The 18,753-nt window shown below is 44.0% G+C and overlaps 1 protein-coding gene across 2 annotated transcripts in view; it reads right to left on the bottom strand.

The window, feature by feature from the left end:
• Positions 1-18,753, bottom strand: part of TMBIM1 (transmembrane BAX inhibitor motif containing 1) — a 91,901-nt gene that overhangs the window by 15,698 nt on the left and 57,450 nt on the right. For both annotated transcript variants that reach the window (XM_063933928.1, XM_063933929.1), the window contains exons 7-8: positions 8,884-8,923; positions 6,386-6,423 (exon numbers count right to left, since the gene is read on the bottom strand). In XM_063933928.1, coding sequence (XP_063789998.1) covers positions 6,386-6,423; positions 8,884-8,923 — 78 coding nt within the window. The remainder of the gene's footprint in view (positions 1-6,385; positions 6,424-8,883; positions 8,924-18,753) is intronic.

Genomic DNA, 18,753 nt, shown 5'->3' with positions numbered 1-18,753 from the left:
CGCATCATCGTAGTCGACACTGGAGTCAGAATCCGTGTCGGTATCAGTGTCTACTACTTGGGATAGTGTACGCTTCTGAGACCCAGAAGGGCCCTGTGACATAGTGAAAGGCAGGGATTGACTCCCTGTACTTTCCCTGGACTCCGCTTTGTCCAACCTTTTGTGTAATAAATTCACATTTGCATTTAAAACATTCCACATGTCCACCCAATCAGGTATCGGCGTTGCCGACGGAGACACCACACTCATTTGCTCCACCTCCTCCCTAGAAGAGCCTTCCGCTTCAGACATGCCGACACACACGTACCGACACCCCACACACTCAGGGAAATCTCTAATCTGGAGACAGGTCCCCAATAAGGCCCTTTGGAGAGACAGAGAGAGAGTATGCCAGCACACACCCAGCGCCAGCGGACACTGGAATAAAATCCCAGTCATATACTCACTGCGCCAAATAAATGTGCCCCCCCCCCTCTTTTTTTGCCCTCTGTACTTGTGTTCAGCAGTGGAGAGTCCGGGCAGCCAGCTTCTCTGCAGCATGCTGTGGAGAAAATGGCGCTGGTTAGTGCTGTGGGATTAAGCTCCGCCCCCTCAGCGGCGGGCTTCGGTCCTGCTCAAAATACAAAAAACCTGGCGCGGGATTGTATATAATAATGCCACAGCTTAATATACAATTATTTATGCCAGCCAAGAGGATTATTGCTGCCCAGGGCACCCCCCCTGCGCCCTGCACCCATCCGTCCCTGTATCTGTGTGTGGGAGCAATGGCGCGCAGCGTTACCGCTGCGCGTTACCTCAGTGAAGATCCGAAGTCTTCTGCCGCCTGTGAAGTCTTCTTTCTTCGTATACTCACCCGGCTTCTATCTTTCGGCTCTGCAAGGAGGACGGCGGCGCGGCTCTGGGACGAACGGCTAGGGTGAGACCTGCGTTCCAATCCCTCTGGAGCTAATGGTGTCCAGTAGCCTAAGAAGCAGAGCCTATCACTGAAGTAGGTCTGCTTCTCTCTCCTCAGTCCCACGACGCAGGGAGCCTGTTGCCAGCAGGACTCCCTGAAAATAAAAAACCTAACAAAAATCTTTTTTACAGAGAAACTCAGGAGAACTCCCCTGAAAGGACCCAGTCTCCTCTGGGCACAGGATGTAACTGAGGTCTGGAGGAGGGGCATAGAGGGAGGAGCCAGTGCACACCCATTCTAAAGTTTCTTTATAGTGCCCATGTCTCCTGCGGAGCCCGTCTATTCCCCATGGTCCTTACGGAGTCCCCAGCATCCTCTAGGACGTAAGAGAAAAGTCTTTTTTTTTTTTTTATATTTAAATATTATATTACTGGTTATATTGTTTCTGTGCAAGGTAAATACTGGCTGCTTTATTTTTACACTGCAATTTAGATTTCAGCTTGAACACACCCCACCCAAATCTAACTCTCTCTGCACGTTATAGCTGCCCCAGGGGCTGGCTGCCAACTTTCAGCCAGGGAAACAAACGCTAGCAAGCGGCCCAGCTTTTCACAGGGAATCTGCAGTCAAGTGGCCCTAGAACACTTAAATTGCACTGGCACGGGGGGCAGATGGCACCCTTCCCAACCAGCCCCTGATCTGCCCCCTTCCCCACCTGCAGTACACATGGTTTTGCCCATTAGAGAAAAAAAATTCTGCTGCAATCAGTTCTGAATTAGGCCCTATATAACTTTGTAACTATAAATCCTTCTAATCCCTGATGACCACCTCACTGAGAACACTGCACTAGTAACATAGTATCTAAGGTTGAAAAAAGACAATTGTCCATCGAGTTCAACCTATTTGTGGTCTCCTATGCAAGATTATTTGGTATAAAATTTTGACTGATGCCGATGTCTGCCGTTACGTTTTATCCCTCTTTTTTATAATAACTATAGTGCGTGACTATGCACCATAACCCTGGATATCCTTATCCATTAGGAATTTATCTAACCCATTCTTAAAGGTGTTGACCGAGTCCGCCATTACAACTCCCTCAGGCAGGGGATTCCAAACACGTATCGTCCTTACCGTGAAAAAGCCTTTACGCCGTATTGTGCGGAATCTCCTCTCCTCTAACCTGAGCGAGTGTCCACGAGTTCTCTGTGTTGATCTAACCAAAAACAGGTCCTGCGCAAGATCTGTGTATTGTCCCCTTATATATTTGTAGATGTTGATCATGTCCCCTCTTAGTCTCCTCTTTTCCAGTGTAAACATGCCTAGTCTTGCAAGCCTTTCCTCGTATTCCAGCGTCTCCATACCCTTAATTAGTTTCGCCCGCCTCTGAACTTTTTCTAGCTCCAGGATATCCTTTTTGTAGTATGGTGCCCAGAATTGTACACAGTATTCAAGGTGTGGCCTTGCTAGTGATTTTTATAACGCGAGTATAACACTCTCATCCCTAGCATCAATTCCCCGTGTTATGCATGCTAATATCTTATTAGCCTTCTTTGCTGCAATCCTACTTTGGGTACTACTGCTTAGTTTGCTATCTATGAGGACACCTAAGTCCTTTTCCAGTACAGAATCCCCTAATATTACCCCATTTAGTATGTAGGTGTTATTTTTGTTCTTGTTACCACAGTGCATTACCTTACACTTGTCTGTATTGAAGCGCATTCTCCATTTCGCTGCCCATGCTTCTAATTTAACTAAGTCGTTCTGAAGCGACTCAGCATCCCCCTCCGCATTTATAACTTTACACAATTTGGTATCATGTGCAAAAATTGACACCATGCTCTCTAGACCTTCTGTTAGGTCGTTAATGAAAATATTAAACAACAGCAGTCCTAATACTAGCCTTGTGGCACACCACTTAGCACTTCAGTCCAATTTGAAAAAGATCCATTAACCACAATGCGCTGCTCCCTATTATCTAACCAATTTTTGATTCAAGTGCATATTGTGCTTCCTAGCCCTATTTCTTGTAGCTTGTAGATAAGTCTCATGTGCGGTACAGTGTCGAAAGCTTTGGCAAAGTCTAAAAAGATTACATCCACCTCTTTACCCTGATCTAGGTTTGCACTTACTGTTTCATAAAAGCCAAGTAAGTTGGTTTGACAGGATCTGTCCTTCACAAACCCATGTTGATTCCTTTTAATGACCTTATTGACTTCAAGGAACTTCTGAATACTATCTCTTAGAATAGCTTCCAATACTTTCCCCACTATAGATGTAAGACTAACTGGTCTATAATTACCTGGTTCAGCTTTACTTCCCTTTTTGAATATAGGCACTACTTCCGCTATACGCCAGTCTTTGGGAACCATACCTGATATTACCGAGTCCTTAAAGATCAAAAATAGCGGTTTTGCAAGTTCAGAGTGAAGCTTCATTAGAACCCTTGGGTGAATACCATCAGGACCCGGTGACTTATTCATCTTTAAATGTTTTAATCGGTCACAGACTACTTCCTCGCTTAAATAAGTACCTATCAGTGGGATATTCTCATTATTGAGATTATGTGTTAGTCCCTGAATTGGGTCCTCTCTAGTAAATACTGTTGAAAAAAACTCATTTAGTGTGTCCACTTTGTCATTATAATTTTTGCTTAAGACTCCCAACTTTCTTTTAAAGGGCCTATACTCTCCTTCTTTAATCTCTTGCTATTAATGTATATAAATATTTTTTTTAGATTCGCTTTGCTTTGCTACTAGTTTTTCAGTTTCTACTTTAGCCGCTCTTATTTCCTTTTTGAAATTTTGTTACAGTCCTTATAGTGCTGAAATTACTCCACTTCCCCGTCAGATTTGTATTTTTTAAATGCTCGCCTTTTCTTGCCCATAAGTTCCTTTATCTTTTTGTTAAGCCACATCGGTTTATGATTTTTATTCCTTTTTTTGCTGCTCGTAGGAATAAATTTGAGAGTATTTTTACCTAACAGGAATTTTAGTACATCCCATTTCTCCGTAGTATTTTTTCCTAGAAACAAACCTTCCCATTCAATATCCCTGAAAAATACCCTCATCTTTTCAAAATTCGCTTTGCTAAAGTTTAGAGTCCTAGTTGAGCCAGTATAGGACTGTTTATGAGAACTGATATTGAATGTGACCATATTGTGGTCGCTGTTTCCTATGGGTTCCCCTACTATAATACCTGATACCAAATCCCCATTGTTTGTTAATACCAGGTCTAAGATTGCATTGTACCTGGTAGGTTCCTCAATTAGTTGAACTAAGTAGTTATCATTTAGTGTGTTTAAAAACATATTGCCCCTAGCAGTATCACATGAATCGTTTTTCCAGTTTATCTCTGGGTAGTTAAAATCTCCCATCACTACTATGTCACCTACTCCTGCTGCTCTTTCAATTTGCTTTAGTAACAATTCCTCATCAGATACATTAATACCAGATGGCCTATAGCATACACCCAATACCAACTTTTTAATTCCTTTATCCCCTGCATGCAATTTCTACCCATAACGTCTCGACAGTGTCTACAGTCCCCTCCTGAATATCTTCCCGTATATCAGGTTTGAAAAACGGCTTTACGTAAAGACACACCCCTCCACCCTTCTTATTTAGTCTGTCTCTATTAAACAGCGTATAGCACTCTAGATTGACTGTCCAATCATGAGATTCCTTCCACCAAGTTTCAGTAATGCCTATACAGGTTGAGTATCCCATATCCAAATATTCCAAAATACGGACTTTTTTGAGTGAGGGTGAGATAGTGAAACCTTTGTTTTTTTAATGGCTCAATGTACACAAACTTTGTTTAATACACAAAGTTATTAAAAATATTGTATTAAATGACCTTCAGGCTGTGTGTATAAGGTGTATATGAAACATAAATGAATTGTGTGAATGTAGACACACTGTGTTTAATGCACAAAGTTATAAAAAAATATTGGCTAAAATGACCTTCAGGCTGTGTGTATAAGGTGTATATGAAACATAAATGCATTATATGCTTAGATTTAGGTCCCATCACCATGATATCCCATTATGGTATGCACTTATTCCAAAATACGGAAAAATCCCATATCCAAAATTCCTCTGGTCCCAAGCATTTTGGATAAGGGATACTCAACCTGTAATATCATTCTGTTTGCTTGCTGCAAGTATTTCTAGTTTTTACCAGTAATGCTTCTAGCGTTCACATACATACAACTAAGATAAGTATTTCCCCTTGCGTTAGGGACATCTTTCACCTTATGTAGCAATGATGACCTGTAATCTTCACTGCGAGCATAAACATATATTGGGGGGGAATTAAAATGTTTGAAAAGTCGGTTGGTGTCTGTTTTTTCCTGTTTATTAGATAGGAAAAAACAGACACCCAACTGACTTTTCAAACAATTGAATATCTCCCATTATACGCAATTCTAATCTCTTTTGGAATGCGGTTTCATCGGAGGTAAAAATAAAGCATTCTTCTCCACAGCTACAATTGCCATTCTTATCCCTGATGTGAATTATTACTTCTCTCCTATGGATCTAATATTACCATAGTGACGTGAATATTTGACTAATTATTAGGTATGACCAAGCGTTTACCAAGCTTTTATATCAAGCACTGTCATTTTTCTGTATCATAGGGAAGTATTGATATTGCTGTTAATATTTTAGATTTCATTTTATTTTTACTAATCAATTATATATCATCAATACAATTGGGCTTGATTGTATTATTTTTTTTTGTACTCAGGGCGAGATGTCATGTATCAAATCTATGGGAGAAATAAAATCGAGAAGCTGCCCATAACAACCTTCTGTCATCTCATAGACTACGCTAGATAAATGACAGAGGCTGGTTGCAGGTTGGGTACGGGATCCTGGTGGTCAAAATACAGACGCCGGAATCCTGACCATCAGAATGGCGGCGGGGGGCAAGTGGAACGAAGCACCTTGCGGACTTGCTTCGCTCACCACAGGTTCTATTCCCACTCCATGGGTGTCGTGGACATCCAGGAGTGGGAATAGTAGTGGCGATGCTGCCGGCATTCTGGCGGTCAGGATTCTGGCGTCAGGATTTTGACCATCGGGATTCCAACTACATCCCCTGGTTTCCATGGTCTTCTCTTTAGCTCTCTCGAAGGTTTGATACACCTTCCCTCCAACTCAATCTCTTTTATAGGAGCAGCATGTACAACCAACCAACTTCAATTTACATGAGGTCCATAAACCTGTTTTCAGTACAAATACATGCATTGAAAATGATATATTGATGGTTGCTGGAGTAGATTGTACACTATAGCGCAGGTCACCAAATGCAGCTGATTATATATATTGTAGATGCAGGATTTACAGCAAAACAGAATGCATACCAGTATATGACATATACTGCACCAAGAGCAGTTGGGGTGCACACTGATTCTTTTTAGGACTTACCTATAATTACTTTGTCCATAAGACTGTACATACATAAAATAATGGTGATGAAACATACCTTGCGATTGTCCCGGTCATAAAGGACATAGCAAGAGTCTGAAAAAAAAAATATTGATAAATTTACAATTTGCACACAGACACGAAGGGGACAGAAGTACAATATGAAACTCCCTTCTTTCCTTCTTATCAACACTATTTGCTGCTGAGCTGAAAGCCAACCCATTTCTTACACACAATGGAATCATCTATCAGTTCAGCTGAACTACTACATTATGGCAGAAAAGTACCAGATAAATACAATTATTATTATTATACACATTAATTATATCACTAGGAGCCAGGAACGCAATGAGGTTTTCTATATCCCACCTAAATGACACAGATTGTTCTGCAAAAGTGTTACCTGTAACCTAAATAAAATGATGGAGACTACAGTATAGAATGACAGCAGTAACTAGTTCCAGGCAGTCTGATTTCAGGGCTGAAACATTAGTTATGAGAATGCAGCCTATTAATTCACTAGAAAGCAGTGGCGGTTGGAAACCTGGGACTGCAGTGCGGAATAAAACTGAAAGAGGAGAGCTGCAGCCACCGCACCCCTAAACGCTGCCCAACATCCCCGGTCGGGATTCAGCGGGAACAGCAGCAAGCCTGGCGGGGACCATGCAGCACAGCAGCAGTGAATAAGCCCGCCCTCTAGTCTCTGGTGTTAGCCAGCTTCCATTGGCTAGCGGATTATCTGCCCACTCCCCAGACACATTAGTAAAATGGTAATGAGCAAAATGTTAATAAAAGGCAAACATGCCTTTTTATTACTTTCTAAACACCACCAATAAATAATTTGTGGTTTTTGCTTTTGCATTAATCCACTTTTCCGAAACAGCAAAAAGCAGTATTCTGGACATAGATTTTCATACTGATAATGTTTTATTTGTTCTTTAACTAGATGCCAGGATGGGGGAAATCAGGGCAATAGACCCCCTCGCCTCTCTCATCTCTGGAGTCCTTAACACGGTTATTGTATGGTGATCACCAAATAACTACTAAAGGAATACACCATTTGAGTAAATGAGTAGGAGGATGTGGGAGATAGAGCACTTTTAGCGCCTGCCCCATCTCTGGGTTGAACCTGGGTGATAAAGGGGGCATGGCCTAATCACAGAGGTGTGGCCACACACACCCTCAGAAAATACATAAAGATAGTGCATGTTTAGGTGCAGCAAATTGCACAGAGGGCCACCAAGCACCCCTCAAGCAGGGGCAGATCCATTGGGAGGGTGGGATCATTGTGATCGCCAACCCCCCGCAGGTAGAGGACACTGCGGTTGTTCAACAGCATCAGCCAGCCTAGACCCAACGCACTCAGCACTGTATGCTGGGAAGGACAGAGGGAGGCTGCCACCAGCTGACAGGTAAGAAAGGGTCAGGGGCACTGACCTGGGCACCTCCAACAAGCCTGGGCAATTAGCATAGGCATACGCACATGCCGACATGCGGGTGCCGCTCCGGACTTCCCCCCCCCCCTCCGCGGCATTATAGTCTTCTCTCACCTCCCCTGTCCTGGATATAGACTGCCTACCTGGGCGGCCCAGGTGAGCAGTCTTATGTCCCAGTGGAAGGGGTGGAGGGCGTAGTCAGTTACCTGGCGGAGAAAGGGGGGAAGTCAAGAGCGGCACATGCATGTCGGCGTCTGCACACGCCTATGGCAATTAGTACTCCCACCACCCCTCTCAGCACCACTGGCTCTGATGTGTTTCTGTAATGTAGGGTGATACTGTCTGGTGATAGCCACTAGGCGGCTGCATCATTTCGAAGTGAGGCCTCCAGTATTTCAAATGAGGGTATTGAGAGTCCCCCATACCTGGATTTCAGAATGATTTCTGCAGTGTAGGGGTTAGTCTTGTTGACATGTAATTAAATGCTTAAACACTACAAGCTATCTCTTAATTCAGTGTTATTGTGCATGACTCCTACAATGACAGCTACAATAACATCACATGTCTCATTCGACTGCAGGTGCACGTTATTTACTTGACTCTATAAAAGGGTCTGCATTTGCCCAAGCCTGCCACTGTGTTATTGGAGCATCACAGACCTGGAGAGATTGATCCCATATCATATTGACTGCTTTTTCTCTTCTATCACCTGTATCCTATTATCTTTAATAAAACCTCCTCTGGTTTGGAATCAAAGTGTGGACTAATTTTCTTGCTCACTTCTACTACGCACCTACCAAGCTGTAGCATCTGCCAATAATTCTCTGGTGCCAGGATTGGGGAGATAAACCATGTTGTATTGCAGGTGGGGCATACTGAGAGAGTATGAGAAAGATTAAGATCTGGAAGGGGTGTTTCCAAGCTGAAATCTTCATTGCAAAGTAATAATAGAGTTGTCCAAAATTATTTCCTGCAAAGGCATTAAAAAGCCAATACTGAACCATGAGGAAGTGTGCCAATACCAGAGCTAATGGTGGAGACATCGTGGATATAATTACTAGTGGGAGAGTAGATCCCCAGGGGCAGGTGAAGAGAGTCTACTAAATAAGAAGATACTTACAAAGACAGCCAGAAGAATGATATTCCATGGGAAGCGTCTCCTGCAAGGTGAAAAACAGGGTGGTGAGAATAAGATGCTGTTCTTCCCATTACACTACTAATACTCTACAAACAGCAATAAGTGGAAAAGAGATATGAGCTATGTGCATCCTTAATAGGTATCTTCATGTAATATAACACTCAAAAGTATCTTTTAAGGAGGTATCTTTAATTAGGGAATGGACTAGGATATTCCTTCCAGGGGTGCTGACAGCTCTGCGGGTACAGAGAGTGGGCGTGGTCAACTCAGAGAGGTGCGAACAGGCCCCCTCCTTATAAAATATAAATGATTCTTTATGTGCGTCCAGTGGCAGATCTGGCAGGTGGGATTACACCCTACCCCCCAGCCCCCCTGCCCATCACACAGGAAGGGAGAGGCCTGACTGCTTCTGCAGTAGCCACTCTCCACAGACCAGTGCACAGCAGCAGTCTCCTCTAAGCCCTGCAGAGAGAGAGAGAGAGAGTGTGAGTGTGAGTGTGTGTGTGTGTGTGTGTGTGTGTGTGTGTGTGTGTGTGTGTGTGTGTGTTTATTTACTGAAGAAATTTTTATTAGAGAAGCTTTTACATTACAGAACATACATATCGTTATGTAAACAAAAATAAAGCCAATAATACAGTATCTGTATGTCTGAAAATCCTAATATATAATTGTAAAGTAGTATTAATACTTAAACTAAAGATCTTAAAGGTAGGGAATAAAGAAGGAGTGAGGAAAAGGAGTAAGAAAAAAGATAGATAAGGAATGTAGTGCAGAATAGGGGGGATGTTGACCGTCGGACGTTCGGGGACACTGTAGGAGGCCTGCGCATATTTCTTTGCAATTTGGTTAAGCAGTGTATAAACTTAAATCTAAATCTAAGTAAATAAAAATAAAAAAGAATGAAAAAGAAGGAGGTTAAGCATCATCTATTACCCGCCAAGGTGATCCGGGGGTTAGTGCCAGATGTGTAATAATCAAACCACGGTAGCCATTTCAGTAGAGGAGATTGGGGAGCTAAAGAATATTTAATGCTCATAGTTTCCATTTCAAAATTGCGCTGTATTGACGTTATAATTTTGGATAAGTGTGGGGGGTCTGTTCTTTTCCAATATTGCGCAATTGCGGCCCTGGTAGCTATAAGGATATGGCCTATCACATAAGAATATTCAGAGGGTATATGAGGGGGAAAGTAATGCAAAAAGACAATTTCAGGGCGGTGGGGGAGGGTAACCTTTGTGATCTTCTCAATTAGCCCAAAAATCTCTATCCACAGAGGTCTGATAACTGGGCATGTCCAAAATATGTGAGTTAGGGTACCCTCTGATCCACATTGCCTCCAGCAGAATTTAGAGGAGTCTGGCCAGATCCTATGGAGTCTATCAGGTGTGTGATATAGACCATGGATCAATTTGAACATCATTTCAGTGTGGTTGATGCACCGAGACATTTTAAAGATGTTCATAAAGATATTTTCCCAATCCTGCTCCGTCAGAAGGATATTAAATTCTGATTCCCACCGTGTTTGAACATGTAGTTTTTTGTCATTGAGTGGGGAGAGGAGCGTAATATACCACTGAGATATACCACCTTTGTGCTGTATGGAGGAAAAGTTACTTAAAATATATGGGGGTGGGGTAGGAGGGGTGAGAGGGTTCGACATATTTGCCCTAATCCAATGTCTGATACGTAAGTACTTGTAAAAATCCTTTGTTGGTATCAGATATTGGGTTTGTAGTTGTTGGAAGGTTTTAAGCTCTGATTTGTCATACAAATCCTTAATCTGTCGAACCCCTAACTCCTGCCAGTTCCGTATTGGTAGGTCTGGGAGTATTTTGGAAATTGCTAAAATGGATAGGTGCGTAGAGGGAAGCGGGCAGTCGCCTAGGTTATTAACTAATCTGTCCCAGACCTTAAGAGAGTTAGTTATACTCCTTATAAATTTGGTAGAGGGGGGTCTATGTAGTGGCTTGACCCAGATTAAATCTGGGAGAGGGAATCCTGTGCACATATTACTTTCAATATTTACCCAGGGTTTTACGGGGTCAGTCTGGAGCCAGTCCTTCAGCTGATCAAGTAGACATGCATGTTGATATAGCTCAAGGTTGGGAAATGCAAGACCCCCCTTGCCTTTGGATCTAAACAGACGGTTTCTAGCTATCCTGGGTTTTTTACCCTTCCATATAAAAGTAGACATGACAGAATAAAATTTGTTAAGGAGAGCAAGCGGTACTAAATAAGGTATGGCTCTGAATAGGTAAAGAATTTTAGGGAGGAGCATCATTTTAATTGATGAAAGGCGCCCCAACCATGAGATTTCATAGTTCGTCCACTGTTTGGTGAGGGTACGGAATTGGCCCAAGAGAGGAAGGTAGTTACACTCCACCGTGGAGTGAGAACTGGAAGGAATCTTAATCCCAAGGTATTGGATGGAAGAATCCTGCCAGGCGTAGGGATATGTAGATTGTAGGGATTGGAGTGGGATTGGTTCAATGTCAAATGCTAATGCCTCTGTTTTAGCCGTATTTAGTTTATAGTAGGAAATTTTGGCGTAGTCTTGCAGGATATCGTGGATAACTGGGAGGGAAATTTCAGGCTTAGTTACAAACAGCAGGACGTCATCTGCAAACAGGCAAATCTTGTGTTGTGTGGGACCTATGTAGACTCCGCTAACTAGGGTAGACGCTCTAATTTTCTCTGCTAGGGGTTCTATAGCTAAAATGAAAATTAATGGTGATAGTGGACATCCCTGACGGGTGCCGTTGGTGATGGGGAAAGAATCAGATAGAAACCCGTTACTAAAAACGTGTGCTGAGGGGTGCGTATATAGGCGTAGGACGTTCTGTAAAAATTGTCCCGTAAACCCAAACCTGGCAAGAACTTCTGACATGTATAACCAGTGAATCCTGTCGAAAGCCTTCTCCGCATCTAGGGAAAGCAACAATAAGGGCTCCCGCGACATGAAGCGGGCCTCTAGAAGGGAGAAGACTCTCCTGGTATTGTCAGAGGCTTGGCGACCGATAGTGAAGCCCGCTTGGTCTTGATGGACCAATGCGGGAATCAGCGGGTTCAGTCTATTTGCAAGCAGTTTGGCATAGATCTTTATATCTGTATTCAAAAGTGCTATGGGTCTATAATTTGCGCAGAGGGATGGGTTCTTGCCAGGTTTGAGAATTGTTATCACCCGTGCTTCCAACATTTCTCTAGGGAAAGGGTTAGAGGAAGCATCATTGTACAGATTAAGGAGGAGTGGGGAGAGTGAGTCCTGAAAGGTAATGTAAAAGAGATTAATGAACCCGTCTGGCCCAGGGGCTTTGTCTTTTTTAAGGGCTTTCAGGGAAGACTGAATTTCTCTCTCAGTCCAGGGTGTACAAAGTGTGGAGGCATCCTCGGGAGAAATGGAAGGTAGATTAATGGAATCTAGAAAAGACCGTATAAGCTGCAAGGAGGGTTGCGGGGTTAGGGGGTCCTGTTTGAGGTTGTATAGCTTCCTATAATAGGAGGCAAATTGGTTTGCAATGTCTTTAGGGTTCAGTGACGGCGGTCCGTCTGAGTTTGCCAAGTATTTAATTCTATTGATAAGATTTTTCCCTCTGAGTTTCCGCGCCAGTAATTTACCCGCCCTATTACCTAATGTATAGTATTTTTGCTTTAGGTTAGAGACAGCTCTTTGTACGTGCAAAAGGTAGAGACTGTTCAGTTTCCTCTTTGCTTCAGTCAGGGACGCTAAGGTGATATCATCGGTAGGGGATTGTTTATGTTTAGTTTCTAGCGTCGTCACCTCCAACTCATAAGCCAACTGAACTTCCCGGTCTCGACGCGCTATATGAGCTGAGGCATGGATTGCTGCACCTCGCAGGACTGCTTTAAGAGCACACCAATGATTGGAGATAGAGGTATCTGCGGGACTGTTTGTGGCCAAATAAGAAGACAAGGCCTCTCGTAATATAGAGACTCCGTCCTCATCTTTCAAAATGTAGTCCCGTAGTCTCCAGGGGCGTGGTGCGGGGGTATGCGTTTTGTATGACCAAGTCCAAAGTAATGGGGCGTGGTCTGACCATGATATCGGCAATATTTTGACGTTGGGAATTGATTGTAATGTCCATTTATCCGTCAGGAGCAAGTCGATCCTAGAATAGGATCTGTGCACTGCCGAATAAAATGTATAGTCTCTGGCCCCTATATTCCTGATTCTCCAAGCATCATATAAGTCAAATTCGGCTAGTAGGTGTGAAAAGGAGGAGGCCAGTGCTTTGGCTGCATTAGCGGACTGTTTGTCGAGTTTCGAGGATTTATCAAGATTAGGATCAGGGGCTAAGTTAAAGTCACCCATCAGGAAAACCGCTCCTTTCTTGACACTGTACAACTTTTGAAGGAAGGATTTCAGAAATCTGGGTTGATTAGAATTAGGGGCATAGAGAGAGACCAAAGTTACATATTTGGTTCGTAGTTTCCCCACTAGAATCAGGTATCTGCCATTGCCATCTACCCATTTACTTTCCAGTTGGAAGGAGCACGATTTGTGGAAGAGGATAGCGACACCGTTTCTCTTGAACGGCCCACAGGAGATATAGTGAACCGGGTAATTGGTATTGGAAAACTGAGGGGGAGAGTGTAATGGGAAATGGGATTCCTGTATAGCTACTACATCCGCCTTTTGATCTGTAAAGTATTTTAGGGCCAGGCGCCTCTTATTAGGTGAGTTAAGCCCCTTAACATTAAGACTCAGAAAGGTGGCCATGAGGGAGGGTATGAGGGGGTGATACATAGCATGGCTAAAAACATCAGTAACACATGCATCCAGTTATCATGCATATCGGCACAGTCCTTTAAGACCGAAGAATAGTCAACATCAGTAGGGAGAAGAATATGAGGGTAGAAGACAGAACAAGAAATAAAACATGGAAAAAAAACAGAAATAGCATCCATAAAGGAGCCAGAGATCCCGTCACATGGGTATCGTGACGGACAGGTGTGGGTGGGTGGCATACCAGCCAACTTTTCCCACCGTCGCCTCCAAACCAGAACATGTTTAACATATAATCATCAATCACAATAATAGATAAGGTAAGTAGACAAAGCTAAACAAGCGTAGGTCATCCTAAGATAATAGGAAATGGGCGTTTGCTGTCTATTTGAAACATAGACAGATCTACTGCTATCTAAGTTTAAACAAAAACATCTAAACATCCGACTCAAAGCATTAACTATAGTATAATGAAGTATAGCTACAGATGAGCCTGTATGGGAAAAAACGAAACCTGGATAATAGTTGTCGTAAGGTTGTCGTATGGTTATTCCCAAGTGTTTCTCAGTCCGGGGCCAATGTCCAGTCTTGGGCAATCCGTTTCGGTGAAGTAGTCGGGGGAACAGGCTGCATGTCGAGAGGGATGTCCCATTTTTTCAGAGTTTTAGATCCATCCTCAGGTGTGGTGATGACGGTGGTTATGCCATTGCGTAGCACAATCAGCTTAGTGGGGAAACCCCACTTATATTGGACCGTAGCTTTCCGTAAGGCTGATGTAATGTTAAAGAATGATCGCCTTTTGGCCATGGTCGCTGGAGACAGGTCCTGGAAAAGTTGAAGAGGGCCTAGGCAAGTCGCCGTAGGTGAAGAGGGTAGTGCTGCACGTAGGATCTTTTCCTTAGTGTGAAAAAAATGAACCCTGAGAAGTGTGTCCCGGGAGGCCTGAGCAGGTGCTTGTCTAGACTTCGGGAGTCTATGGATCCTGTCAATCAGGAGGTCAGGTAGTGGGACATCAGGTATCAATTTGTGGAAAAGATCTGTGGCGTATCCATATAAGTCAGCATTTGGAACATCATCAGGGATGCCTCTTATTTTTATATTATTCCTACGTGAGCGGTCCTCCAAATCTGTGGTTTTGTCTCGGATGGTAGCGACCTCGTCCAGGAGAGCGTCATGTGCGGAGATCAGATCATTATGTGATGTTACTAGCTCCTCCATCTTGTGGTCAATGTGGTCTGTTCTGTCACCGATTTCAGAAATATCAGAGCGAAGGGCTTGTATATTGGATCTAAGCTCAGATGTAATGTCTGACTTGAAAGAAGCTAGCATGGAATGGATTGAGCGTAGCGTGACCGGGCCATCTAAAGAGTCCATCTCAGCTTGTGCGGCGTGGGCCGTGTTGCTTATTATTGATGAAGATGCTTGAGATGATTGAGCCATATTTGGCGAGGAAAGTGGTGTACGAGACTTCTTACCGGAGGAGGAGGACCCAAAAAAATTCACTTGTGAAGCAGATTTAGACCCCTTCGATTTCTTTGGAGGCATGTCGGGATGTCCCTGGAGGGATTAGTAGATCATATAGGTAAAGAGAGGATGACCGTAGTGGATGGTTATTCAGGCAGGAAGCGACGGTGGAGTAGTCATGTTGTTAGAAGGGCATCATCTTCACAGGGGAGTTCGCACCCTATGTATTGTAGTGGTTAGCGGCGGGTGTGTGGCAGCGTGTTCCTGAGAAATCAAGCGATGTGCACTGAAGAGCCGAACAGGGCCATAGGGCGTTTGCTTCTTCCCTGGTCCCGTGATTCCTGGTTTCCAACCTGGGCCAGCCGGCGGTCAGGGTTTTCCGTGGAGAGTTCAGGAATAACCAGGGAGACTCTGTGTAATCTGTGTGCTGCAGGATATTCACCCTTTGGGGAAGGGAAACTGAGGTTGCAGCTCTGGGTGTCAGGTGGCGGTATCCACAGCCACACAGTATTTCCAGAGGGTTCAGGGCAGGAAAAGGCTGGTGAGTAAGCGAGCCCAGGGGAGTGAAGAAGCCGCTACTCGTCCCGGGACGGTCGCGCTCCGGTCCCGGAGCGCGCTTCCGAGGTGGCTCTAAATGGGTTTTCAGATAGGTGGGGAGACACTGTGGAGTACCTCAGCTGGTGTAAATGAGGTGTAAATAGCAGCAGCAGCAGCAGCAGCAGCAGCTCTATGCAGCCAGCTTTCTCCTTCCACCTCCAATATGGCCGCCGCTATTGAGCTCCTGGTGTATTTGGGGTTAACTCAGGGGTCCCCACCTCTGGGGGACGTTATTGACCCTCCTAGCTTCAGCACAGTCTTCCCCACTTTGTGTGTGGGCGCAGTGGCCGTCCGCAGCAGCGCTGCGTCTGCACGCCCGTCTTTGCCTCTCCCAAGATGGCCGCCGGCACCGGACACTCGCGGGTGCCTCCGCGGCCTTACTCGGCTCCCAGCGCCCGGCCTCAGATACACGGCTCCTGCCGTTCGGCTCCCGTCAGCGGCGTGTAGGGGGTGTAAGTAGGAGCGGGGGCCGTCCGTGTTCACACGGCTCCCGGAGGCTCCGGATGTCCGGGGGGGGCGACCAAATCGAGGTCCCGGCTTCAGGATCAGAGGTAGGCCGCAACCTGCAAGAGCAGGTTAAACCTGCTCCCCGGCTCCGCAGCTTTTCCCCTGCTGTATAGGAGGCTTAGTGTGGGATTGATGAGCCTCTGGGTGGATGTATATTTCGGGTGGGCCGCCAATAAGAGGGTTATATTGGACACAGCAGGACGAGCTCCCCTGGGACACAACCAGTCAGCTCGACATCTAGCCACACCCCCTATGTGTGTGTGTGTTTATTATTCCTTCCAAAAGGGGAGAAGAGAATCTCATTTCAAACAGTATCATTACAGGAATGGGTGGGAAGAGATTCTCATTTCACCTCCCATCCTCCCCTTACGCAGGTCCCCTAGCTCCCCAGTGCCTGCCGTAGGGACGTGATCACTTCAATCTGGCAATGCTCATAGCTGTAAGTACAAGGAGCTTGAGGTTTAACCCTTCAAACCCCATGTGAGGAGAATGATCAATGACAGCTGGAGGACTGCAGGTATAGGCTAACTAATTAACCAACCGATCTTCCCACATACTCCTTTTGGGTACCAAAATCCGCCTCCCATTTAGTTCTAAGTGTCGATAACTCATCTGAATGAAAAGTACCCAGCAGAGAGGAGTATAGATTAGATCGCAACCTGCGTGGGCCTATAGACTTTATGCTCTCTTTAATAGAAGATTCAATAATAATTAGAGGACCCTAAGGAAACGGAGCAGACAAAGCATGCTTTAACTGAAGAAATCTGAAAAAAAATGGGCAGTATACTAAACTCCCATTGTAGCTGAGAGAATGATTTAAACACCCCAGAGGAATATAACTGTCCCACGGTGACCACTCCTCACTTGCTCTAGACCTCCCGAACCTGCATTCCCTCAAGTTCGGGCAACACCTGCCACAACGGTGTATCCGGATCTTAACCACCCCTTCCCCTCTCCTAACAGCTTTGAAACAGGTTCCCATACATGGGTTGGCTGAGAGATAAGAGGAATACTACTGATCATTTTACCACTAAGGAAAGTCTGTAGCGTGGTATGAAAATTCCTAGCTGTGCAATCAATAGTTTGGGTAATGCTAACGGATCTAGATCTCTAAGCCAACACCATAAGTGAACAAACCGAGAGGCATAATATTATAATCAAAAGTGAAGCAGGGCCAGCCCACCCTGTGTTCTGGGCCTTGTAAACACATTCAATTTTATTCGGGCAGGTTTATCCGCTCCGATCAGTGATGAGATCAAACTCTCTGTCTAAAAATTGCTAATGGAAAAAATATTGGGAAATTACAAAAAGCATACAGTAATTTCGGAAATATCACCATCTTGATTAAATTAACTCAGCTCGTCAGGGAAAATGGTAATTTAATCCATCTTTTCGCTCGCCAGTTAAAATATTCCAATTGAGGGCTAACGTTCAGCGAGACATAGTCCTGAGGTGTTTTAGAAATCCATATACCCAAGTATTTAAATTTACCTACCACTGTAGTGGGAGGGTTACTAAAGGGTTAACCGTAGAGGAAGGTTAGATGATTTAGTCGAATTTATGGACAAACCAAAAATCTGCCAAATTAATTAATAAGAGCAAGGACTATGAGCATAGATAATCCTTGATGAACAACAACAAATCGTTTGCATATGGTGCCACTTTATCTATCCCAGAGCTTATTCAAATCCACAAATGCCCTTATGTGAACGTAATAAACAGGCAAAAGGCTCAACTGTGATGGCAGACAGTGTCGGGGAAAGGGGGCAACCTTGTCTCGTTCCACACGTTAACAGAAAGAAAGAGGATATAAAGCCATTCACTGATACGCAAGCTGTTAGAGCAGAATATAAAAACTGCACCCATTTTATAAATACCGATCCTATGTCAAAACATTTCATGATCTCCCAAGGAAAGGGTCAGTCAACTGAATCAAATGCCTTTTTTGATCTAAGGAAACAATTACTGAGGATGACTCCTCTCCGAGGGAGAACGGAGAGTAAATAAACGTCTAAGATTAATAACCACTGATTTATCAGGCATAAATTATGCCTGATATGAACTGATTGAGCCTAGTTGCTAAGATTTTAGCCAAAATCTTAACATCTGTAGAGAAGTAAAGAAATAGGGCGACATGATTCAAGCAATTTCTGGTCCTTACCTGGTTTAGGCAACAGCATTAACGAATATAAGATTATAAAGTTCCAACAGTCAAGGTACATAAAATTGAGATTTTTTTTTTTTAAAGATCAAGTGGGGTTCAACACAAATAAAATCCTCCATGCCTACAACAGGAGTGTCTGGAAATTGGGCCATGAATTCAGCAACTTTTTGATAATTTCATGAGTATAGTGCGGGGAAATATAAATAGGCAGTATAAGAAGGTGTTGAAGTAACACGACAAAACGTCCTCAAATATCAGTTTGTAAAGACTCCATATTAAAACAAACTATTTTCCTGACTAAGACAAATACTCCTCAGGATGCTGTTGTACAGGAGGAGTGGAAGCACAACCAAGCCAAGATCTCTTTAATGCCATC

The sequence above is a fragment of the Pseudophryne corroboree genome, chromosome 7 (genome assembly GCF_028390025.1).
Source record: "Pseudophryne corroboree isolate aPseCor3 chromosome 7, aPseCor3.hap2, whole genome shotgun sequence".
Lineage (NCBI taxonomy): Eukaryota > Metazoa > Chordata > Amphibia > Anura > Myobatrachidae > Pseudophryne > Pseudophryne corroboree.
The sequence above is the reverse complement of the archived record's forward strand: the minus strand, read 5'-3'. Positions and strand labels throughout refer to the sequence as shown.